The sequence below is a fragment of the Etheostoma cragini genome, chromosome 10 (genome assembly GCF_013103735.1).
Source record: "Etheostoma cragini isolate CJK2018 chromosome 10, CSU_Ecrag_1.0, whole genome shotgun sequence".
Lineage (NCBI taxonomy): Eukaryota > Metazoa > Chordata > Actinopteri > Perciformes > Percidae > Etheostoma > Etheostoma cragini.
In genome coordinates this window covers 18592014-18618064 of record NC_048416.1, presented here as the reverse complement: position 1 = coordinate 18618064, position 26051 = coordinate 18592014, and the positions used below count along the sequence as shown (strand labels likewise).

General features: G+C 39.2%; 1 protein-coding gene across 2 annotated transcripts in view; it reads left to right on the top strand.

The window, feature by feature from the left end:
* kdrl (kinase insert domain receptor like) overlaps nucleotides 1-25137 on the top strand; it is a 49207-nt gene extending 24070 nt beyond the window's left edge. For both annotated transcript variants that reach the window (XM_034883644.1, XM_034883643.1), the window contains exons 13-30: nucleotides 1807-2091; nucleotides 2256-2402; nucleotides 3106-3234; nucleotides 4303-4409; nucleotides 4746-4875; nucleotides 5615-5719; nucleotides 8050-8163; nucleotides 8349-8437; nucleotides 8695-8848; nucleotides 9628-9725; nucleotides 10480-10602; nucleotides 10862-10973; nucleotides 13551-13650; nucleotides 16019-16124; nucleotides 17354-17478; nucleotides 18379-18457; nucleotides 19677-19780; nucleotides 22975-25137. In XM_034883644.1, coding sequence (XP_034739535.1) covers nucleotides 1807-2091; nucleotides 2256-2402; nucleotides 3106-3234; nucleotides 4303-4409; nucleotides 4746-4875; nucleotides 5615-5719; nucleotides 8050-8163; nucleotides 8349-8437; nucleotides 8695-8848; nucleotides 9628-9725; nucleotides 10480-10602; nucleotides 10862-10973; nucleotides 13551-13650; nucleotides 16019-16124; nucleotides 17354-17478; nucleotides 18379-18457; nucleotides 19677-19780; nucleotides 22975-23158 — 2291 coding nt within the window. In that variant the 3' untranslated portion in view covers nucleotides 23159-25137. The remainder of the gene's footprint in view (nucleotides 1-1806; nucleotides 2092-2255; nucleotides 2403-3105; nucleotides 3235-4302; nucleotides 4410-4745; nucleotides 4876-5614; nucleotides 5720-8049; nucleotides 8164-8348; nucleotides 8438-8694; nucleotides 8849-9627; nucleotides 9726-10479; nucleotides 10603-10861; nucleotides 10974-13550; nucleotides 13651-16018; nucleotides 16125-17353; nucleotides 17479-18378; nucleotides 18458-19676; nucleotides 19781-22974) is intronic.
* Nucleotides 25138-26051: the final 914 nt, after the last annotated feature.

The following is a 26051-nucleotide window of genomic DNA, read 5'->3' as shown; positions in this document are numbered from 1 at the left end:
CCTGAAGAGTTAATACTTTGTACTTCCCCCTTTGGCAAGTGTCACAGCTTGTAAACGCTTTTTGTAGCCAGCCAAGAGTCTTTCAGTTCTTTTCTGAGGTATCTTCGGCCATTCTTCCTTACAAAAGTCTTCCAGTTCTTTGAGATTTCTGGGCTGTCCGTCACGCATTGCTCTTTTAAGGTCTATCCATAGATTTTCAATTATGTTGAGATCAGGAGATTGTATAGGCCATGGCAAAACCTTCAGTTTACGCCTCTTGATGTAATCCACCATGGATTTTGAGGTGTGTTTAGGATCATTATCCATTTGTAGAAGCCGTCCTCTCTTTAACTTCAGCTTTTTCACAGATGGCATGAAGTTACCGTCCAAAATTTGCTGAAATTTTATTGAACCTATTTTTCCCACTACTTGTGAAATGTTCCCTGTGCCACTTGCTGCAATACAACCCCAAAGCATGATTCATTCACCCCCATGCTTAACAGTTGGACAGAGGTTCTTTTCATTAAAGCTTGTGCCCTTTCTTCTTTAAACGTTGGCTCATTCCGGCCAAAAAGAGCTATTTTAACCTCATCGGTCCACAGAACTTGTTTTCCACAATGCATCAGGATTATCTATATTCATTTGCAAACTTCAAACGCTGATTTTTGTGGTGAGGACATAGAAGAGGTTTTCTTCTGATGACTCTTCTTAGAAGAATGACTCTTCCATGAAGACCATGTTTTTACAAGTATCTCTTTAAAGTGGAACGGTGTACCACAACTCCAGTGTCTGCCAGGTCTTTCTGGATGGATCGTGCAGTCAAACGTGGGTTTGGACTTGCTTTTTTAACAATCCTGGGAGCTGTTCTGCCTGATAGTTTTCTTGGTCTTCCAGATCTTGCTTTAACTTCCTCTGTTCCTGATGACTGCCATTTCTTAATTACATTCGGAACAGAGGATATTCGCATCTGAAAGCTAGCTTTGCTATCTTCTCATTGCCTTTTCCTGCTTTGTGAGCATCAACTATTTCAGTTTTCTAGAACTGCTTAGAAGTACCCATGGTGCTGATTGTTGAGGCAAGGTCAGATGAGTCTTGGTATTTAAAATCTTAAGATTGACATCACCTGGTCTTTCCAGACAATGATTGAGAACAATCCATGACGCTGTCATTTCTCAGCTTTCCAAAGGTGGCGGTGCATGCTATAAACTCTGCAGGGTGTCCACATTTTTGCAGACGCCATTTTTTTTGTTTTCTGTTATTTTGAAAGAATGATGAAAATAAAATCTAACTTTTTGTGACATATTATACAAATGTCTAATCTGTCTTCTGATGCCTTTTGGAGATTTGTCCATCTTTTCTTGGCTTCTTTATGCACATTAATACAAATTTTTACCTCGGGCGCCCAAAGTCTCGAGACCCACTGTTGTTCAAATGACTCTGTACGCAACTGGACAGTCCTTCAACCAATCAAACCAACAATCCGGGTGATGTAGAAGCGGCAGCGCCATCAGCAGGTTGCTGCGCTTGAGTTGGGTTTGGTGGCCGCTCTGTTGAATGTCAACAAGAAGCTGCTTGGTAGCTTCTCTATTGTCATTGTGTTAAATCCGCCAATAGCACGCCAGGTAGATAAGCCAGTTTGTGATTGGTTTCCGCAAAATTGTGAACTGAAGCAGGAGAATTAAACTGAGCTGACTGAGCTGCAGGGCAAAATCAACTAACCGGTAGAGTAGGTAAGGTTTTTAACCTAGTCTACCCATTCTGATCATTAAAGATTGAACTGATAAGGATTTCACACCATCTGAATCCTTATTTCCTAATTCATTCTAGATCACCCTGAAGAAATCACCACCAAGCCTCGGACAGCCATTGAGGGGGATGACGTCATTCTCACCTGTCGAGCAACTCGCTACCTATACACATATCTACAGTGGTTGGATTCCAGAAATCAAACGATCACTTCCAATGTTTCCAGTCTGCAGCTTAGCCGCAACTCCATTTCCATTTCTCTCCATCTGCATAATGTGTCCCAAAACAGCAATAAAGGTTACAAGTGCCAAGCATACAAGCTCTACAAGAGGGTTGAACTCAAGACAGCTGAACTTATTGTGGATGGTAAGTTAGAGGGGGATATAAGAAGCTGATGTTTCTGTTGGTCAGCACACACAGGAACACAAAAAAACAACTCGCAACACTTGATGAGTCACTGTCTGAGCAAGATAGTAAAAGAGCAATAGCATCTTTAATTCTAAATTTCTGTTTTGTTTTGTTTGGTGCAGTGAGAAAACGCCCCTGGCTGAGTCAAAATCTGACTAATCAAGATGTGAACAGTAGCAGCACCCTGATGCTGGCTTGTTTAGCTCTGGGAGTTCCTCGTCCATACATCATGTGGAACAAAAATGACGTTCCGGTGGAAGAAGGCCCAGGTAACTTGAGAATACAAATCCTTGTGCTACAAACATCATATAATACATTATATAATACATTATAATTTTTTTTAATGTTGGTGACCAGTGGCACAAATGCAATCCTGTTGTGGCACTACATAAACTGGATGAAGGACTAGAAGAGAATAAATACATTTTGTCATTAGTAGGACTACGTAATCAGCAGGTGGAGCTGTCATTCCCTCTATAAGCCTATGACAGTTTCCTATTGTGTCAAAAGCCAGGTCGGCGTTTTGTTTTTGTTGAGAAAATGTTTCTTTGTTGGAAGGCATATTTTTCCCAAGCACAAGTAAACTAAACATATGATGCTGAGCGCAGATGATGCCCTTTGAAGCTGAATTTATATTTCAAAGTAAACGTTGCATTCAGTGGGATTCAGGTAGTAATAGGTGCATTTACCTGCACACAATTATCCCTGCACTCTAAATCCTGTGGGAAAATAAGTATGCTTAATCCTCTTCATATGATTTCATAACCTGAGCTCTTACGAAAAATATATTTCTGGTTAAACGTGTTTAAAACATCAGAGTAGAAATTCAATTATTCTACATTAACACAACTTCAGCTGTGGCGAGAGCGGGTTAGTTTTCAGCCATACTTTTTACAGCAACAAGAGTTCCAAGTGTCTGATGCCACACATTTTTAGACTTTATCAGTTTGACTGAGAGATTGTGTGTTGCAGGTATCACTGTGGGAAAGGATGGGGTTCTGACCATCGAGAGGGTGAAGAAAGATGATGAAGGTCTCTATGAGTGTGTAGCCGTCAATGTTGAGGGAATCGCAAAAACAAGTGCTGTTGTTACTGTGCTCGGTAAGTCATTCAGACACCTTGAGATATCAATTACCTAACCATCAAAATAAATAAACACTCACCAACAACCTCCTGCATATACAATACTGTTTTTTCTGTGTGAAGTGGTGTGTACTGCCGGCAGTGTGGCATGTCACATCATAACAGATTACATCAAATATACTAATCATCCATCTAAGCAGTAGAGTCATATGCATATTCTGCATGTCCGCTCAGAGGCCCTCTTGGCCTCATGTTTTCTTGTCACTGCTACAAATAGATCTGGTCTGACTTCAGTTTGAAAACTTTCCCCTGTCAGAAAATCTGTGGCTGCCAGGAATGCCCAGCAAATTCCTTCCAGGGTTTTATGATCAAGGCTCTGGCTGAGGGTCCTTACCTTGAGGACATGACCTCTGTGAAGTGTTAAAAGGTCCACTACTGAGTGCAAAGAGATTGACTGCTACAACGGCCAAGGAACTGGAAACACACAGTATATAATTGAACTAGCATGTCTACCAACCTTGTGTTGTCATGTAAAATGAATGGCATGTAAAAGGTGAAGATGGCAGTGAAGATAATATATCATGCAACCAGTTTGGTTCATGTCTAGGCACTTAAATAGATTCCTATTACAAAAGCTGAACTTGAATTTCTCTTGATATTCAACGGTTATTGTTATCCATTCCATCAAGTGGTGTGCATGTTCTACTTTGGCTGTTTTTTCAAAGATCACATGAAATTTGAGCCAGAAACAATATCCACAGATACACAAGGGATAGGTGTGTATTATAGGAAAAAGTATGGCGTGCATGTCCCAAACAAGCCAGAAATAAACACCAAAGTGTGTTTCCACTTCCTTTTGGTATACAATGTTTCAGATAAAATTTGGAAGAAACAAATAAACAAAAGAATGGCATGAAATAAAAGTTTCAGCATCTCCACTTAAATACCAAGCTCTCTTCTAGCATTTCTTTTGGATCACAATTCTCCAAAATTCCTGCCAATATTATGTGACAATTTTTGAGCTCATGAAAAGTACTTCTTTGCCAAAGAGGTCTGGTAGTTGATAACAGTTCTTCTCTTTTTCAGGGGATGAAGGGAAGCCAAACGTTGAGGTAATCATTTTGGTTTGTACAGGAGCTGCAGCCACATTCCTCTGGCTCATGCTTATCCTCTTCATCCGCAAGCTAAGGAAGGTAAGAAATTGCGTTATTTCTTTAAATCAGAAGTTGTGGATAGTGTCATGCCAGAAGTGATCGTTTTACAATAACTCTACATAAGCAACTGACTCATGCTTCTTTTGAAAGCCGGTGATTATGATTTCCACATATCCTGACTCATAAAGAACATAATGTGCCCATGCAAAAAAAGACGTGTGTAGAGCAAGGATTTTAATAGTCATGTACATGTCAAAATTTTTCACCACCTGCTGATCATTTGAAGTTAAACTTAATTTCAAACTCGGTGCTGTGCCATGATTGTCTTTGTCAAAAACTTCTTGAAGATAATCAGGATGTTATGTTTGTCCTCAGCAACCGCCACAGTATAAGATGGGTCCGTCTATCATCATTGACCCCGACGAGTGTCCCCTCGAGGAGCAGAATGATCTTCTTCAGTATGACAGCAGCAAATGGGAGTTCCCCCGAGACCGCCTGCGACTAGGTGAGAATTCAATGTGCGGGGAAATGTCTCATATTGAAAGAGTTTCATATATTACACACAATCATAAGGCGCTAACTTTAGACACTGGTAGTTAGTTTACTTTTACATTTTAGATAGGCTGACAGAAACTGAAATCCTTAACTTTCCACAAATGAAAGGATGTTAAACATTAACAGAACATCCAGTGTCACGCTTCTAATATCTTGCAGTATGAGTGTGTGTAAAAAGCTAGCTAGCTAGCTGGATGAAGGAAAATGTAAACAACCCAGCAGGTAATGTCCTTGTTAATGGTGGTGGTAAATGGGATTATGTAGATAAAAAAAAAAAAAAAAGGATTTTACTCTTACGTTAATGTACTTCACTGTGTCTGATATTTCTGGTTGTCTGGCAGAAACACCTGATACTACCCAGAGCAATGCGGGTGAATATCAGCACTCAGAAGAAGTTACAAATGGTTAAAAGTTCATTTTAAAAGTGATTCATGGTGAATATACACAGTCACATCAGGATACATGTAATAGATGTCCCCCTTCTCTGTAGCTGTTGTGTGGGGTCATCACTTTTCAGTGACCTGTGCTGTCATCTAGTCTTACGTGAGCCATAAATTCTCCAGAGAAATTGCCTGCCAGCGTGTTGTTTTAATTACAGACCCATAGCCTGACTGACAGGAAATCTAGTCTGATTTTTCTGCCCGAGGCACAGGAAATTCCACTTACCAAATACCTTCTTCCTTTGCCAGGCAAAACTCTTGGCCACGGAGCGTTTGGAAAAGTGGTTGAGGCTTCTGCCTTTGGGATTGACAAGCTCTCAACCTGCAAAACTGTTGCTGTCAAAATGTTGAAAGGTAGGATGTCAAAACCTCATTGCATTTTCATACTGTCACTTCAACATTATTGGAAAATAATCAGCATTCATATTGACAAAACATCTTGTTATTTTCACATATGTAGTTTGCCTATGTAGCCTCTCTTGTTCATCCTAGAGGTACCGCCACTCATGATAGACAGGCCAGAATAAACTTCACAGTATCTACTGTTGTATGGGTAGCAGATGAATAACAGCTATCTGTCATTTCTGCAGAAGATTTATTTATTGTGCACAAATCAGACTCATGAGCTGTAGCACCACATGTACATGTGCACCACCTGCAGCCAATGTTTGTATGGGGTATTGGTTCAGAGTAAAGCGTGCAATGTGTGTTCCAAACGATGTGTGTTCCTCGCAAAGTGCAGTTAGAGGTAAAGGCCATTAATCCTGTTTTCGATAAAGAGATTGAGTGTATGTCGATCTGACAGACCAGATCACAATGTCTGCAAATTCTGCAGGCGGAAAACAGTTGAAAAAACAAGTAGAAATGTGCAATAAAAACAAGTTCATTTTTGCCACATTTTAGAGATTCCAACATTTGGATATTATCTGCTGTCTCCGGTCTTGAATTTTAAGAGGAACTATTTACAATCCCATTCCGTCTTTCTAAATACTCAGTAAACGTTGGATCAAAAATGAAAACAGGAAAAGCAACAAGCTGAAAAGAGTTTTAACTACAGACATTTAGCTAATTCATTCACCCCGGCTTTATTAGAGTATGTAAAGGACATCAAACTTTCAAATAAATCTTTTATTCTTGCGTTACTAAAGAAGCATACTGCAGAACTCTGAATGATTGGTGATATAGGGATAATGTATCATGAAAAATAGGGCTGTTGGTTAGATGTACTGGTCACAATCATATCATTAATCTTGTCCCAGCATAAATCACGGACTCTGAGAGGAACGACTTTGGCTGTTCTTAGTCATAGATCAAACTTAATAGAAAGCAGCAGGTCATCTCAAATTGACCATGGTTTAGCTGTAGACTCCCTGGCTGCTTTAGCTTCTAGCTCATAAATATCTGGTTGTTTGACGCAACATAAAACAACCTTTACATCTTGTTTTTCATAATGAAATGTTAAAGCTGTATACCATTGTTCAGACTTATCAAAGTCAGGTAATAAATGTGAGCACTTCCCATTTATTTCTTTATTTTCTTTTTGTTTTGTTGGCATTTATCTTTGAGGATATCCTCCATTGTTGGGCCTAAAGCAATACTATTATTTTTTCATCATATTTAATGAACCCTCAAAATCAAATTCCCCAGCTACCAGTGTTCAAATTCTCCCTATACTTTCAAACTGCTTAAACAGAATACGTTTTGTGAAATGCAAGGTACGCAGGGAAAATATATCATCAACTGGATGTTTAGATTTTTTAGGTACACATTTTGTTAGAAACATGTCCTATTTCACTGTCCTAATAAATCAGACACATGAGATTTTTGAGTTGGCAACTTTAACAAACTATAAAAAAGCTTTCCTGTTTTTACCAATTTCTACAAAAATAGTTGAATACTTCCTCATGCATCCAAGTGTTGTGTTTTCAGCTGCAAAAAGACACTGTTTACCACAGTGTACATTAAATAAAGCTTCAGAATAGGCCTCTGGTAATGGAGAGGGCATACAAAAAAATGCCAACAAGCTGTTAACTAGGAAACCGAGTCTCTTCAAGTTTCACTGCAAATGGTATTTTCAATGTTAAATGTTCATACAGGTGAAAATAATTTCTTGAAACCTAGATAAAACTTGTTCAGCACTATAAAAATATATAGATTATATTTTTATGTGTTTTTGTGTGTATGAAAGTATCTTGGAACATATAAACAGACCTGCATAGACTTCCTATTTCACACCGTTATCTTTGGATATTATCTTAACTTTATCTTCACTAACGAAACCACATTGTTCAATATAAAAGCAGTTTGATTCGGAATTACCAGAGGTTACAGGATAGATAGGGTGAGGGTCATGCAAGGTGGGGTGAAGATGAAGAGGTGAGGAGTGAATAATGGGCTCGATTGCTGGGGATGAACGGGGTTGTGTTGTGGCTAAACGTCTGGGGACCCGAGGGTCGAGACTTAGGGTCGGGCTTTAAGTCAGTATTCATTTTCATGGAGTTTGGATTCCAAGCATTTATATTGTTGAAGGTAACATTGTTGGAGTGATCTTAAACAAAATAAAAGGACAATGAAACAATAAAAAACTAATTTATTGGGAAAAGGTATACAGTATATTTGATGATACAACAACCAATGCTGAATTCTTATGTGTAACACATTCTTATGTGTTCACATTATTTCAGGAGGCGCTACATCAAATGAGCGGAAAGCTCTTATGTCAGAGTTAAAGATCCTGATCCACATTGGCCATCACCTGAATGTGGTCAACCTGCTGGGAGCCTGCACGAAGCCTGGAGGTGAGCTTTATAACTGAGAAAGATGCTTGGGCATAAAAAATAAAATGTATCCAAAATAGATGTTGAATTGATGCTAGAATGCGTTTTACATTGTCAGTTCAGTTTAAAACTTTAAGTTAAAACTGTCATCTCCGAACTATAACACAAGAGTCGAAATAATCATAAAAGACATACCATCTTAACAGGCCCATTGATGATGATAGTGGAGTTCTGCAAATATGGGAACTTGTCCAACTACCTGAGAGGAAAGAGAGACGACTTTCGCGTCTACAAGGTGAAGCGCAAGTTGCATGATTGAAACTTTCCATTCATCATCATTCCAGCTCTAAGCTTCTCAGCAATATGAGAAGTGAAAAATCCAAGCATGTCAGCGGCGGCGTTTAACCACATCTCATTTAACCTGTGTGTGTGTGTGTGTGTGTGTGTGTGTGTGTGTGTGTGTGTCTGTGTGTGTGTGTGTGTGTGTGTGTGTGTGTTTGGGTGTGTTTGGGTGCGTGGGTGCGTACGTGCATGCGTGCGTGTGCTGGTCAGAGCCAGGACGGTAAGGTTGTGTCGTCAGAATCAGGCTGCGAGCTGAGCGAGCTGATGAAGCGCCGCCTGGAGAGTGTGGCCAGCACCGGAAGCTCGGCTAGCTCTGGCTTCATCGAAGATAAGAGCTACTGCGACTCAGAGGAAGAGGAAGAAGGTAAAGGCCAAGCATGTTTTACTTCCCTTCAACCCCCGCCCCCTTCCCCCCTTCTGTTTGTCCCTCCTGCTGTCTCCCTCCACCCCCTCCTGTCACCTCTGCTCCACCCCTCCTGCCCAGATATGAATGCTCCCTTCAGATTGTTTTCTAGCCCGGGTCTGATGGGACATTTCCTCCTCCTGGTCAGCAGTACAATCACTGCAGCAGGAGCCACTGTCACCCCACTGAGTCTGGGGAGGCGTCTGTTTATTTCCTGTCCTGACCTAAGTGTTGCTCTGCTCTGTGGCTCCGGCTCAGGCACGGCACGTCGGCCATGTTGTTCCCGATGTGTTGATTCTGGTTTGATTAGCTGTTTACTCAGGTGGGCCAGTGGAAGGACTCCTTGTGAGTTCCTCTCTCAGACCCCCGACCAGCACGGTCAGCCCATATCCACACGTTTCACCTGACATTTGGAAGAAAAAAAAGGAATCTCAATTTGTTTTCATCTCTCATCTGTAAAGGATGTTTGAAATACAGATTGTGTAGGAGGAGACACGTACGTGACAGGACGGACTGTTAAGATGATTTGTTTTTACATTTGCCGTTTCCCCGCAGGAATTGTGACCGTTTTATCTATTCTGAATTATCTGACAGAGCTGCTGCTGATCAGACTGACTGCCTTTAAAAAAGGCCTAGAAGAGTAGGAATAATAGGATTATTGTCCTAAGTTTAAACACCACGTACATCCAATTTGAAAAAATTGTTTCACTGGGAAAACTTTGTGATCTTTCATTTCACAGAAGCTGAGGATTTATATAAGAGAGTCCTGACGTTGGAAGATTTAATATGCTACAGTTTCCAAGTTGCAAAAGGCATGGAGTTCTTGGCTTCACGCAAGGTATTCTCCCTTAACACAAATCAATCTTATGACATCTATTTCATTTTAAACAGCTGCATATACATTTTTTCAAAATCTATGCTTTAAGTGTTGTGTTTTTTAATTTAAAGATAATGTTAATTTTCCATCCATCCATCCATCTTCATCCGCTTATCTGGTATCGGGTCGCGGGGGCAGCAGCTCCAGTAGGGGACCCCAAACTTCATGTTAATTTTGTTGTATTTAATTTGGACACATTTTACTCCGTTTAGTGAAGGAACACTGTACTGAAACATGTATAACTGGTGTTTTTAAACCGGAATGTCCAAGTAGAAGCAAACTGGTTCCGAGAAAGTCAAATTGTTTAAATTTGTTGTGCATGCAGTTCATTGTAAATTACTAAAGATACAGCAAAAATTCTTAAATTTTAAGCGTGCACCATTTTGCCTCTACTATGACACCTTGCTCCAGTGTTTCTAAACAATATCAGTCTAGAACTCATTCATTTTTCAAATCATTCATAAATTTGGGCAGACTGGATTGAACTGATTAAAGAATGAAGCCATTGTTGTAAATAACCTGTTACAAACCTTTTCTGAGCCTGGATATGGAACACATCATTTTCTATTGTAATATCACTAATGACTTGACCATATGTGGCTCTGTAAGCAGACAGCCTTTATAGCACACAGAGTACCGTTGCAAAGTTAATTACATGCAGAAAAGTTTAACTAACGCAATGAATACGATTGTGTCTCTACCTTTTTCTCATTAGTGCATACATCGTGATTTGGCTGCACGAAATATCCTGCTTTCTGAGAATAATGTTGTGAAGATTTGTGATTTTGGACTTGCCAGAGACATCTACAAAGACCCTGATTATGTGCGCAAAGGAGATGTAAGTACATTAACGTTCAGTCAAGTTTCTTTCAGAAAAAAGGAGGACTGAATAAATACAGCAGTTCTTGTAAAGAAAATAATCAACATCAGTTTTTTTCTGAATACTAGAGAAGGGAACCTAAATATTTAGGAGTCTAAATAAGCCTCAGCTAAATCAAAAGCCGCACCTGCTCCACAGATGTGACAGTGTAATTAGTGAGATGTCCACACCGCGGAGATAGGGGAGTAAATTGTTTTGTATCTCAATGTCTGCACAGGCCAGACTGCCGCTGAAGTGGATGGCACCTGAGGCCATCTTTGACAAGATCTACACGACTCAGAGTGACGTTTGGTCCTTTGGTGTTCTTATGTGGGAGATCTTCTCTCTGGGTAAGTGTCGTGGCTCCGCATTAGCCACTAGTTTTATAGTTCACATGCTGTTTAACATACAGAGGAGCAAAGGAACCCTGCTTATGGAAAAAATCACAATCTAAACTTATGCACACATTAAACAATTTGTGAAAGCAACCAAATATCTTAATAATAAAGTCAATACAATCGAGACAGTATAAAGTTCCATTGTTTACAGAGGTGATTTATTTTCTTCAAAGCCTGGCATCTCAGTTAAACATAGGGTTCTGTTATCGGATGTTCAGCGAGACGAGACCTCTGCTTGCTTGGTGGACTTGCTCGGTGCCTCAGGCTGAACAGCCTTACCAGATGCACTGGGTAATAACTGTCTTCTTCTTCTGTGTAATTGGTCCTTTAGGACAAAGGGCCTTAGCTTACAAACTATTTCCATGCCACTCAAACATCGGTGAAGGGAGACTGTGATTTTTATTGCAGGCATGGCACATTAAAACAAAAAAACACCTCGTATTTAAGTTATCCGTTTCATCCCAGCTGGCAACACAAACTCAGTGTTACCAGGCAGCCAGATCAGTGTAAAAGTGTGCCCCTGCTGTGAAACCATTGCAGCCTTTAAGACAGCATTGTGTGCCGGTCCATGATTGCCTGTGCACCGTGGCACAGAGCTCACCACACGTTTCTAAAGCAAGACTCAACATGAAATATTGTATGTTTAAATGTCACCATGGGAAGCAGTGAAAACATAAGAGTAACTGTAACCAAAGTTGGATATATTGCTCTTCTGTACGTTTTGACTGTGTGCTGCTTTTGAATCACCTACATACGGCGTCGTCACCCACTACAGTGGAAAGGAAAGTGTGTGAAATTGCATATTCTTTTAAATGTAAAGCACACTGACGTCATTAGGACACTTTTCCTTTTGTCTTTCCTTCTTTTTCTTGGTCTCTTTCTCCCTCTTCTTCTCTCTTGACACATTCTCACCACATTTTTCCGTTAAAGAAACACTTACACATCTGGCTAGTGTTAGCAGGGCCTCAGAAAAATAAATCAGGAAACAAGGATACAAAATGACCAAGAAAAATGGCAAAGAAGTGAGCTTTGCAACCTGATCATGTTGGTATGTTAAAAGTTTCAGGGTAACCCAAGCATGTTTTTCAGATTGCTCTGTGAAGCATAAGTGTGTCAGTTCCGTTTGTGGGTTTGAATATCCAAAGCTTGTTTGTATAGTGTTAATGCCAAACAGTTAACCAGACATCCCCACTGTCACCCACCCCCCTCCCATGTTGATGTAAGACATTAAATGAATTGTTCCAGTTGTTGTTGTTGAACAGCATGTTTACCATCCCTCACATCAGCTGCAACTAGAAATATGAAGCATGGGAACTTTAACAGTTAGGATGTAATTTAATGTTTTCTCTACTCACATCACAGATTTTGTCATTTACTAATGCAGTAATCTCCATTTTCTTTGTGTAGCCACAAAGATGGTGTTTTATATTGTTTGTGTGGATTTAAGTAAACAATTAACTAACAATAATATTAATGACTTAGGAAATTGTATTGAAAACATAGAATGGGCAGTGTTTTTCGTTTTTTGTTTGCATGAAGTAGGCTAGGCAGTAATTTCAAATTTTATTACCAACCATTTCAAAAGTAAATAAAATTAGTTTTGGTAGGTGAGTTATATATTTGACACTTCATGACTCAGCAAATATAACAGCATTACACATTTACTGTGACATGAGTGGATTATAGTTACATCATCCAACCAATTCTAATCAAATTTTAGCAAGCTGTTGTAATCTGCAAGAGTCTGAAAACAAATCTGTCAGATGTTTTAGTGTTGAATATTGCCGTTGGAAAGCTGCAGTCGTTAAACTCACTAGTGAAGTGAGTTTTGTGATCCCAGTAGAATATCAAGAATCCAACAAAGACTGGACAGGTAACTGCATAATCATTGTTTAAAATGTATCTTAATGTATGCTAAAAAATATAATGTATCATTCCCTCAGAGTCTGTTGATCATATTTGTATCATCTAAATGTCTTTTCTACTCGTGGCCTGAACTGTAATGCATTATACAGAGAGGTCTTTTGGTTATTTAGGATATCCTTGCTGATACAAAATGAAACAAAAATAATGACACCTGGTGACACCTGGTGTATAAGTATAAGAGCAATTCAGTGTAATTTAAATGTAATTTAAAAGTTAAATTGTATGTATTACATGCACTTTTCACAATCATCTTTATTCTTTTCCTTTTTGACACTTTTCCATGCAATAAGTGTTCGTAGTGAAATGTAACAAGAACCGCTTTTATGAATAATGGAACCCGGGATTTACTTTGGAGCCTTTAAAATACCTCAACAGTTTATCCAAGTTATAACATTGTAGGAAGGAAATCACTGAATCACAAGCAATTAACTTAATTTTCTTAAAAAAAATATTTCTGCATATTAATTATACAATTTTATTATCATTTAACTTTGGATAAAAATGTAAACTGCAAAGAACATCTACATATACTGTGTATGGCCATTTTTATGCACAACAACAAATAACTTTGTAATCAACCTCTCCCCCTCTTCCATTTCCCAGGTGCCTCCCCATACCCTGGAGTCCAAATTGATGAAGAATTTTGCTGCAGACTGAAAGAGGGGACCAGGATGAGAGCGCCAGAATACTCTTCCTCTGAAATGTGAGAATCTCTATCAACTTAACGTACCTGCATGCTATCCACCTCAAGAGAGCAAAGAAGTAGACTGTGTTTTGGAGCATTAACCTAATTTGCTTATTGTCTGTCCTATCATGTAAATCTGTCTAAGAAAATATAGGATTGCAAACATTTTTTAAATTTGAAATATTTTTAAAAAATATGTATAGATATATAGATATATAAGTCATGTGTATCCCAGCCAGTCAGCTCCATATTCCCAGCTGTATGGTTTCCACACATAGGCCAAAAAAATATAGGCATCAGGTAAAGGCCTTGGCTCCATATCGATATATACAGCTGTTTTTGGTTGCAGCATCAGGTCAGGGGTGTCTGATAAGAATCATGAGTAATCCTACCATGAATGTAGCAAGAAGAAACATTAGCTACTGGTTAGCTCTGCAGCGGAAAGCTTGATGCTCTGAAGCCTTTTCTGACTGACAGTGTGGCAGATGTAACTGAGTACCACGTTTAAATTCAAGTTCCCCCAAGAGTGGGGAGCCGAAGACTGGTGGATGGTGCTGGACTAAAATATCTGTGGGAGAATAGTCTTTTTCTTTGGTATCAGTGATGTCAGTCAGTGATGCAGCTAGACAACCTTCTTTTTGTAACAAGAATACTTTGACTCTTCTGTTTTATCTACAGCCGATCCAGATACACAGCGATCACAGTGTGAGCTCTGAGTCTAACTCCAAAATGTGTGCATACTTTGTGTCTGGTTTTAATTTAAAATGACTCATATAGTCAACAAATCGTATTTGTTTTAAAAGCTAAATGTTTCACTTCTGCTTTATAATGTTGTGATATCAAAAGGTCCAGAGTTTTAAAGCAGCTTGTGCCAAGTAAAGCTAACTAAATGAATTTAACATCTTTGCAAAGTAGACAGTGATTGGAAATGATAGTTAAAATCTAATCCAGATTGTAGTGTTCAGTTAGAACAGAAGATCTTTAGATGCAGACCGACTGGTGCCAAGAATCTCTCGTACTTTCCATCTCGAAAAATTATATAATTTACATGCGTATGGCTTGTGAGGCCGGCTGCTAATTTAAAGCTGAGATAAAACCTGCTGATATCGGTGTAAATGGGATGCACTTTAATGCAATCAGAGTCCGTGGGCCGAATTCCTTTCATCCCCTGCAGTTGATCACATGTGTCTGTAAGCCCAGGTTTGAACCCTCACCCTAAACTCATAATATATAGTTGATAAAAAAGCACTTAAGGTTGCAGTCTGTGTTAAGAAAATCAATAATACCGCTGTACCTCTGATTCATCTGTTAATGACATTCCCCGTTCTGATGCATTGCAGAGGAATTTAGCGGATGCTGCTCAGAGAGTGGGAGGACAATAAATAGGATGCTCACTTCCCATCCTACCACAATTGTTTAACCAGACAAAGTAGCTGACTTCTACAGTATTTCTACCCTCCACCTCAGAAACCACACTCCCTCAAGGCCCCCAAACATGCGGGATAGGCTATTTATTCTCATCCCCCTCCCTCCTTAATGATATACATAAAGGCTGTGATCAAGCTCTCCACATCCTGTCAATGTTAGGAAGGCTCCCACCTGGACGTGTATATTCTATGTTTATTAACGTGGGAATCACAGCTGCACGGCTTCTTACAGCCGGACCTGACAACACTGAGAGGAGCGGAGAGGTTTAGATGCCCTGCACACAAACTCAGAGGGAGAGGAGGAGTGTGGTCAATAAAGCAGCAACAGACTATATGCTAAGTCCTCAAACTTGAGATTGACTAAATATGATGCCAAAGGGGAATCATAATAGATAAAACTAAAAACATCCGTGGGGAAAGTGGTAGTTGTTGCAACAAAAAACCAGAGAGGGATCCATCACCCCCATCAATCCCAATCAGTAACATGCTGTGAATGTAATTTAAACAGCAGCCTTGGTGCTCTGTTTCTAAATTCCTCCACAAAATGAGACAAGCCACTGCGATGGATACTCACATAAAGGCTCAGAGTCTTCCCACATGGGCAGAGACGCTGACAGCTTGTCAGAGACCTGAGCGAGGCTGTCTGCTCTCAAACCCAAGTCCAAAAGAGAATCAGATACTGCCCAGAGGGCCAGGATCACCTGAGAATAGAAAACAGGGTATCTACGAATATTGTAGATGACAGTCAATTTAGAGGTGGACCAGATGTGGGAACTCAATGGCAAGAGTTTTTTTTATTGGGCTACTTACCCTGAGGATAGTTTTTTTTTCTTCTTAAAGGTGCTTTATCACGGTTTAAAACGCATCAACCCAAATATACTGTATGTTCTTGGCATTAGAGTGTCTATCCATGTGTCTGTCTTGCAGTTTGTGTTCAGTGGTGTATTCTTTGCTTTTAGATATCAGACCATGTTGGACTGCTGGCAGGGGGAGCCACAGGAGCGACCAACCTTCACTGAGCTGGTGGAACAGCTTGGAGATCTACTTCAGGCCAGCGTGCAACAGGTATGATAGACAAAAAAGAGTGTGTACTGTTTGAAAAACTACATATTATGTGTCTTAGGCTTGTTTCAACAGTAGCAGTAATGAATAGTTTATGATAAGCAGCTTTTGAGCTCAGATGGGGGGCTGTGGGTCAGGAAGTAAAGCGGTCAGATCACAAGGTTGGCGGCTCCATCCCAGGCTCCTGGGATGTCAAATTTCACACGTTCTAACAATTGTATCTGACCATTGGTGAACACAAACGGTTGATGGTGATACACCAAAGAGATTTATTGAAGGGTTTTTGTTGTAAATGACAAATAATGGAAGTACATTTAATTTCACGTTTAAATCCCCACATTCTTTGGAATTCCTAATAAATACTGTGGCTTCACAGAACACTTAACAATAAAAGTCACTAGTTTTCCAGAATGAGTTAAAAATGCAAATATTTAGGAAGCAGCATTGCTAATCAGAGTCCTGCAGCCTAAAGAAGATTCAGAGCGGAGCTCTGTAACTAAGAGGGGAAGTAACAGTAAACACAAACACGTGACTCCCTTTGAAATAGCAACATCCTTCTTGTAAGAAGGACCACACTTCAAAACTCCTGAAAAAAACTATGTAATTATTAGTGAGATGCAAGATAACATTATCTAGTATGATTGCTGTGGAATGTCACAAACTGTGAGAGTTTGTAAAAGGCTGTCAGGAAATTTGGGACAGGGATTATTCTCAGTCATCAGGATCTATAAGATGCCCATAGTTTCCATTTCTAGCCACTATCAGAAAGGGCAGAAAATGCATACAAAGAAAAGCAATTATATTCCAGTACTTATACAAAGACTACGTATGACTGTAAATTGAGGGGAGTAATAAGAGATAAAGACAAGGCCACACATGGCATTACATGCATACACACATACTACACCAACAAATTAGTATGTGAAGCTTTTTCCTTCATGAGAAAAAAAGAGTCAAGACTGGACAGAAAGAACAGTGGAGAGGTTTGACTGATATAATAAATTATTATAATATTGTTACAGTGCATGAAGGCTGGTCATGGACTATGCTGCCTTCACAAATTTTTTGAACTTTGTATTGGATCTATTAGGCATGACATCAGTTTCTTTGGCTGCTCACTACGACCAGTAGATATGTGTGTTTGAATAGCGCGCACAAAACATCAACTCACACGTTCTTTTTCTTATTTGCATATATTATATATATATTCTGCCTTTGTTTGGTTGACTTAGGAGGGAAAGCACTACATACCAATCAACACAGCGCTGCTGGCAAAGGTGGGAGACCCGTCAGCCACAGTGCCGTCAGAGGAGATGCCCACACGACCTATCTCCCACCGCGACTCAGGGAGCACCTGGTGAGAACATGGAAAATGTATTCACTGACTGGTTTTCGTAAAACAGACACCTAAAACGTTAATGTACTTGGACAGATGCTGCTATTTATATCTATTTTTTACAGTGTTGAGTTGTTATATAGCCGCACAAGAAACGTGTCTCAAGGGATGGATATGTTTATGTGTCAGACGCTCAGTCCACTTTGTTCCTGACTAAAATATTATAACAACTATTGGAGGGATTGTCAGACATTCAAGGTCCCCAGTGTAATCTTTGAAGATATCCAAAGGAAATAAATCACCTTATTTTAAAGACATGTAAACCTATCCTCAGAAAACAGTGCGGAGTCTGTTTTGCAAAAACAGATCTAAAAAAATTCCTAATTTGGCATTGAATAATATTTTAAACAATTAATGTTCCTGTCACACTTAAACTAAACTCAACCAAGAGAACATTTACGTCTGACCTGAGGACAATGAGACCTGATTGGCACATGGTAAGTAATGTACACACAGCAGCTTGATGGCCAGGGAGCTTTTAGTATTGTGGCTTTGTGAGGATTTTCCCCAAAAACCATGGAGCTAGCTTCAAGATTTATGTCCACTTAAAATAATATGTGTTAAGCTCTTGGGTTTTCACAGCTCCTCCAAGTGTTTTTATTGAGGAGGTGTTGAAAAGCAGTAATGACAGTTAGCCTTTAAGCTAAGTTAAGCAGTCGTTTTAGCCTCTGAGTGTTGAAATGCAAAGTAAACAAGTTGTGTTTTCAAAGTACAACGTCATAGATGCTACATGTTGTTGATTTAAGTGATTAAGTTCCTGTGGTTTTGTTGCTGAACTTTGCCTCTGTGCTCCAGTCAAAGGATTCTTTAAACGGAAAGAGAACTTTTTGGAGACTTACCCTCAAAATATTTTCTCGCCAGGAACATCAAGATCCGTCCTGCTAGTGTGAAAACCTTTGACGAGGTTACCATGGGGGACGGGACTAATAAGACCCACGAGGTGAGTTATTAATTCTGGATCCAAACCAGAAACAGATCCACAATCTGCGCTCTAACTTATCCTAAACCACACAGTTAGTTAGATAACAGTTAACTAGAAACTTCCCCCTGAAGCATAAATGTTATTTATAGTAGCTGAACTGTATGAGAAAATATACCATTATTTTTGTGCCTTTTAAAATAGCTTCTATTGGTACATACAGAGTGTAATAACTTTATTCCATTCCTGAATGTCATGTCATATGAAATGATATGCTCTGTCCTTGGCCCAATTTTATTCAGTTTGTATCTGCTACCATTTGGCCGTATTTGTTTATTTAACTGTGACCTATGATTTTCATGGCAATGACTCGTCACGTCGTTTAGTCAAGAAAATCCTAGCAATATCGATTCCCTCCACTGCTGCCCCACTCCCATCCCAGACTGGTTGGCTTTTAACTATTTACAACTGAATACTGATAAAACTGGAGTTCTGGTAATAGGTCCTGATCATTATACCGTAGATCAGAATCAAACTCTGATCGTGGATCACTGACAGAGGACTTTCAAACCAAAATTGTTTTTAAATGGTACTTTAATCATCATATTTAAAGTCTTGTTTAGTTTTGCTATCTACAAATTAGAAATGTTGCCAAAGTCATTGAGGCAGCAATTAGTGCAAGTTGCAGCAAGTGTTCTGACAAACACAAAATCAGAATACAATTCTGACTGAATTGAAAAGATGCCATACTTGTTTTAGATTTCAGTTTAAGATGTTGTTGATTACTTTTAAAGCCCTCAGCAGTTTGCCTTCACTATATATTTGGGATTTAACTCCATATTCTGCACCAAGAACTGTACTTTTACTCGTATAACTCCAACACTGTGCAAGAAGTTCTCCCTCCTTATCAGATCTGCTGAGTCTCTGCCACATTCCAGCTCTAAGGGCACCCTAATTCATTTTCAAGTATCAAATAAGGGTGATCATTTTGCACCAATGGCTTTATGATGTTGATTTTATCACTATGTTTTGCCATTACCTGAGATTCTTTTTGTATTTCATGCTATTGTATTTTATCTGTACCTGTAAAGAATTTTGGAACTGGTTTTGAAGGATTCTATAGAAATAAAGTTGACTTACTGATGTAAGGATATTTTTTCTCCTCATAACAATCAAGAAAACATTTGGGGTTTTAATTATTCTCTCTCTGTCTGTCTGTCTGTCTCTGCATCACCATCAGGGCGGTCAGTCAGACAGCGGGATGGGCCTGTCTTCTGACAACATGGAGACTCTGAAGCGCCTAGAATCATTGGCAAGCCGACCCCTGAGCATCATGGCCCTGGCGTACGTACATTACACCACACAGCACCCCTCCAACATGGCATTTGACAAATCAGCACACACAAGAAAATAAATACGCTAAAACTGTCATAATCTCACTCTCACAAACACAAGTTTCTTTTGCCTTAAAAAAATGTCGGCAGCTAGTTTTCTCTTTTTTATGGAGAAGCTGTGCGGGAGGAACAGTGACACAAAGGAGAAGTGGGAGGGGAAAAGCTTGAAGGTGACAAACTGAAGGACTGAGCACAAAAGCAGAGTGGATGCGTCACTTGAGGTTTGGCTGCTTTAAAAGCACGCACTAAAACCCTTTGTTTTCAGAGTCCTGAATGAGATACCTCTCAGTCAGATTGAATTTATGAGTCATGGCTGCTAAGTAACACATTTACATAATCTCAAAGGACTGTCATTGGCTTACTAAAGACTGTACCCAAAAATGCTGTGGATTGTTTGATGACTTTAAGATGTGGATCCTGCCAGATCCAGTATATAAAACCGTTACAAAGGGGGAATACACTGAGATAATGTGTTCTCACTTTGTGGGTTATTTGAGGATAAAGTCAAATCTGAGTCAAATTTCTGTAAATCTTTTTCTTATGAGGGTCTCTGTAAGTGTCTTAAGGCGTATATTTTACAGCAGCTCAGTGGCACGGGGTCAAACCTCTGAACTCAGTAATTACACTTTAAACCTTGTGGTATTGTGCTGTTCCCTGCACAGTAGCAACTATTAATACTCCTTCAAAGTATTGTGGCTTCCACTTATAAGATTAAAGGAGGAACAGCAGTTAAGTAAATTGTCTTATAACAAATCTTCTTATGTTTCCCGAATCTCTGTTAAATTGAAGATGAAAAAGTGTGAATGATACAGAAACTCTTTAAAATTATTAAGAGGGTACCTGTAAACAACTGCTGGGGAAGTAACTTATGAGACACAGTTAGCAGAGTTGATGAAACTCTTTGAAACACCTGCGTGCCTCTGCTGCATGTCATTCCCCTTCTCTCTCTCTTATCATGTCTTCAAAATATTGGCCAAAAAGGCCCTAAAATACAAATGCCTCAGTGTGGCAGAAACTCAGGCATGCAGAGAATGATTCACATTTTTAGGGGAGGACTTCCTTGCTGAGCAACCGCTCAATCACTGCCACCTTTGAACTTAGGAGGTTTTACAAGGGCCACCCCTGTTAGCTATTGCGCGGTGCTCCTTTTGTTAAGTCCACCTGTTGCTCCCTTGGCCTTCATCACTCCCTGACATCTTTTTAAACAGGAGCACACAACGCAACGTTTTGGTGATTGGACAATATTGCCAAAAAAGCTGCATTCCTTAGACAAAACTGTAAGTAAACGGTAAAATCCAATAAGGTAAAACAGTCTACTTTCATTTTACTATCATAGAAGCATTTAAGTTTAGAGGAAAAGGGGATTTTTATTCTCACTCATTTTGTTTCCTGTTGCTCAATTGTCCATTGTACCCCATCTTGTGCTTGGCATGGATTCGGCAACACTACTATTGTTAAGTATTTTTGATGGCTAGTTTATCAGGTAGTTAGTAATTCATCAGGACAACATTCCAGTACGGCGGCGTCACTTTACCCCGCTGTGCACTGACCCCTTGGCCTCGAGAAAGGAGCTCTGGAAACCCTTGGCAACCTCCAAAGACAATAGGAGGCAATTACTCATATTCTGAGCCTCAAATGAAGCAGAAGGACTCAGGATGATTGATTATATCATATATGAATAAGGAAAGGTATCTCGGATTGTACAGCTTCACAAGGGGCCTTTCTTAAATGAAAGAGTATCAAAACAGACCTCTATTGTTAATTTAAAGGGCACAGCTTGTTGTTTACCCATTCCCATTTACTGCACCAATTTCAGCCCACAAATTAAGAGTTATGGCCTTAAAATTATTTTAAAGACACTATAATAATATATAAAAATCAATCCACTGAATGTTCAGTGAGTTACATACTGAGGACACTAGTCAGGATGTTCCTGATTTGTTGTGTCTGGCGTGCTTGTTTGTCAGTGTTTTTGCAATTAGGATTGTTGATTGTACGAGGCTGATGATGTGGCCATTTACATTACCACATTTGCTTTTAATTAACAGAAAAAAAAATTGTGAGAAGCTCATGGATAGAGCTTCATCTAAGGATTATTTTTAATATCAACTTATCATATCAACTATTAGGGTTCAAACCGCGAAGCGGTAGAACCCTGCTATGTTTGTCTGTTTTAGTTGTTAGGGGTCCAAGCCTGAGGGTCTGGGAACCGCGGTAGCAAAGCTACGCAGTTCGCACAGCAGGGGTGTGGAACCCAAATGTTTTTCCAAGGATTTTCCTCCTCCATCTCCTCCATTATTATTTTTCTCTGTGTAAAACTCACGCTACAGCCTAAACTGTACATGGTGGCGGTGTGCCATTTTCAGGACTGGTCCAAAACTCCGCAAAGACCTTGGGCGCGACCATTGACCCACTTCCACCACTAGGTGGCGCTATAGCAGAAAACACGCGTTTGGCCCTATAACCGTACATCGCCAAATCGTACATCGGACATATATCCACGCGTTCTCTGGATCCAACTGAATCTCGTGATATAGGCCACGCCCATTTCCGCCTAGACTTTTTTCCTTCTAGACCATGCCATTGATCTACACGAAACTTTGCACATAGCATCTCTCGACCAACCTGACATAACAATGTTTGAATTTTTATAGAATAAACATTGCGCAACTTTGCCATATTTTGACCAAAAATAAATGCTGTCAAAGCCAAACTTTAGATTATTTCTTGGTATGACCCTCTGAGGCTCTAAATCAAATTTCAAAAAATTGGCCAATAGGGGACACTACAAATTCTAAGTGTTTATACCTCATGAATATTACACATGTGGACTACTAGGTGGCACTATAGTGACATCAAACATGAGGACAATCATCACAAAACGCACAGGGTATGTTCAGATAAGTGCCCCAATACAGCCAGACAGTTTTATATACACACACGACTAGGGGGCGCTACAAGTGCAAGATAGGACATAATAGGTTGTTTTTAAGCATGTAGAGATGAGTAGTTTGATTTATGTTAACAAACCTGTTTGTCTTGACTCGCCCCTTGAAAATTGTGTCTTTTGTTGTACATTGTATTGTTTATAGAATGGTGATATTTCCTTGTTATATTTATGCCTTATCTGTTTGTGTTTTTCAGGATGAAGGCAGTCAGTAAGAGCAAAGAGTCTGTGCTGAGTGACACAGAGAAGGAGAAGTACCCACCCACAGTCCCCTCTCTGGACTTCAGTCTTGATGACTCGGCCCTGGATGCAGATTTGGAGTGTCACAGCCCACCGCCTGACTACAACTATGTGGTGCGCTACTCCACCCCGCCTGTGTAACCTCCTGCTCCAGCCCTGGGGAGAATCTGAGTGACAGCCTTAAGGCCATTGCTTTGTTCTCCTCTGTTTTGACTCTTATCTCTGGACCGTAGTAAAGTTTGAGTGAAAAACACATGAGATTCCCTCTTAAAGTGTTTAGAAATGAATCAAGAATTTACTTTACTGTAACCTTCAACTTTCAGGGCATCTGCTGAGCAACAAAAGGGAACCTGTAGACTCTTGATTCCTTTCCAGTTTTCAGACGCAGGCTGAAATGTTAATGCTGCTGGTCCGTTCCACATTCACTGTGATATGTCAAACAGCTTGAAACAGCCTCAGGTATTTCTTTCATCTACTGTGAAAACGAACCACAATCATTCCCACTTTACCACAGAGCTGATTGAACTACAACCTTTGATGATGAAGAATAACCTCCAGAGAAAAAAAAGAGAGGAAAGCTGAGAATTTTCACATTGATATTGATTTACTTTTTATTATCTGTTTTCATTTTATTAAAAAAGTGAAAACTGGATTTGTAGTTTAATAAAACAATAAAGAAAATATGTTTTTGTAATGTGGCTACATCTGCTCACATGAAGCTTGGCTGAAGTTCTGATTTGTTCAGAGCAAAAAGCCAATGAAAAGAACTGAACAACATTGATTGTACGTATACTTATTTGTGTCACTGCTCCTTAAATTCCATAAAAATAACCTGATCTAACTCAGGTTGACCCAGAGTTACTGTCGTGTTGTGCTGGATGTGTTTTAAGCTCTCTCGGTTTACTGAAATTCACAGGCTAATGAGGAAACAGGGTAGAGCCTTGAGTGAGACCAGGTGGCTTTGGATTTAACATCACAGCTCGACCATTGAAGCATTTAAATGAAGAGTTACTGCAGATCTTCTTTTCCTAATCTGGTGTTAAGGAACTCAAACAGTGTTGTTGGTTTTTGTCAAACTAAAAAGAAAATGAGAAGAAAATCTGTTTCATGTGTACAATAATGAGATTAGACTTTATAGGAACAGTTAATTCAAAAAGCACTAATAAAATGTATTTATTTAGATTGTGAATACTGTCACTTAGTAATGTTTTAGAATTATAATTCAAAGTTAACCAAAGGATTCCTACCAGCACGTAATATCCCAAAACTTCACTCTAGATGTACAGTATATACTGTTTGTGCTGCTGTATTCACTTATAGTAAAGCTAAAGGAAACATGTATGTGGATTTATTATGTCCTTCGTCTTGTGCTACGTATTAGTAAAGCTTGCAGGGCAGGCTACAAAAACACTACATGTGTGAGCACCAGTCTGCTCTGGATCATGTTGTATTTTTTTTTAATCATGTAAGATTTGTTTGTAATACCATATGTATTGAAAGTATTGTGGACCAAACGTACATAGCATACCAACACCCTGTATAAATGTGGCTAACTTGTCCCTGTTGACCAGTAAAGAACACAGTATTTCTCAGTGATTCAGCTGGAGTAAAAAGGATATTTTCAGCCCCTGTGTATTTCCAAATGACGTTTTTTGTTTGTGACCAATTTGTTTTGTTTATGTGGAGAGGACGTGATTATGCACTGATACTTTATATCAAGTACAATTTCAGTATTGGAAAAATATATTATTATGAAACAGTGTTGAGGGTCAAAGATGTCTGATTTATTTTGCATTTTTATTTAACTATTCATAGTAGGAAATTAACATTTGTAGTATTTGTAATAGTATTTCTTTCCAGTCTAACATCATCCTTTTTCATGTAAGTATTTTCACTTATACTTCTGTCTTCAGTTTCATTTTAGTTACTGCTATCACAATAACATTGAATAGATTTTATTGCATTTCTTTAAACATAACCATGAGTAATAGACCTATCTTCTTTTTTGTTTTTGTTCATGTAGTGCAACCAGTTAGTTTTGATGAAAGTTATGTTCCACACACTGTTAACTGAGTATATGAAGTAAATAAATGAATAAAGATCTATATATTTATACATTACCTGCAGTCTCGACTTATAATTGTTTGAAATACTTATATGAGGAAAACATTGATACTTCTTATAAGGCACAATGCTGTTATTCATGATTGTAGAGCAATGTTTCCCGAACTTAGGGTCGGGACCCAAAATGGGTCGCAGACCCGTTTTATTGGGTCGCCAATTGGTAATTGGAGTAAAATGCACATCAATCTCTGGCTTTTCGAGTGTAGCATACCTGAAAAACAAATGTAGAAACAGACTAAATGCCCAGCATGACCTCAGAATGGCACTTTCAAAAACCGAACCTAGAATAGATCAGCAGATGTCTTCAACCAGCCACGTACATCTCATTAAATTCAAGTCAGCATTTTATTTTTTTAAATTGGTGTCGGTACTAAGGGATGATGGGAGGGGATAAGAAAATGAGTTGAGAAAGGGGCGAGACACAGAAAGGAGAACAGAGACCTTATCTGTTTACTTTTATAATGGAAGAAATATACTTCATATACATTTAAATTCATGGTTTGTTCCGTCTTTTGTCCACAGTTTAAAAAGGTAGATGTTACAATGATTCATGGTGTATTTTTGTAAATTGGGGTCCCAGGGAGACACCGAATTTCTCTTTTGGGTCTTGAGCTGAAAAAGTTTGGGAACCACTGTTGTAGAGGATGAATCTTACTAATTGATAACCTGTTCCTCTAGCGCCACCATGAGATTATCTAAAATTTCACGACAACTATTCAATGCATTACCTTGTAATCTGGATTAGACATTAATGGTCTTTGTGAATTTTGTTGATTTCCTGACTTTTTGTTAAGTGCCATCCTCAGTTAAACTCAGCTAATTTAATCAAACATAAATCTGCTGAAAATGACTCTGTGCACATTTATTATGTGCGTTGGATTAGTTCTTCCTATATATAAAAAAAGTTAAA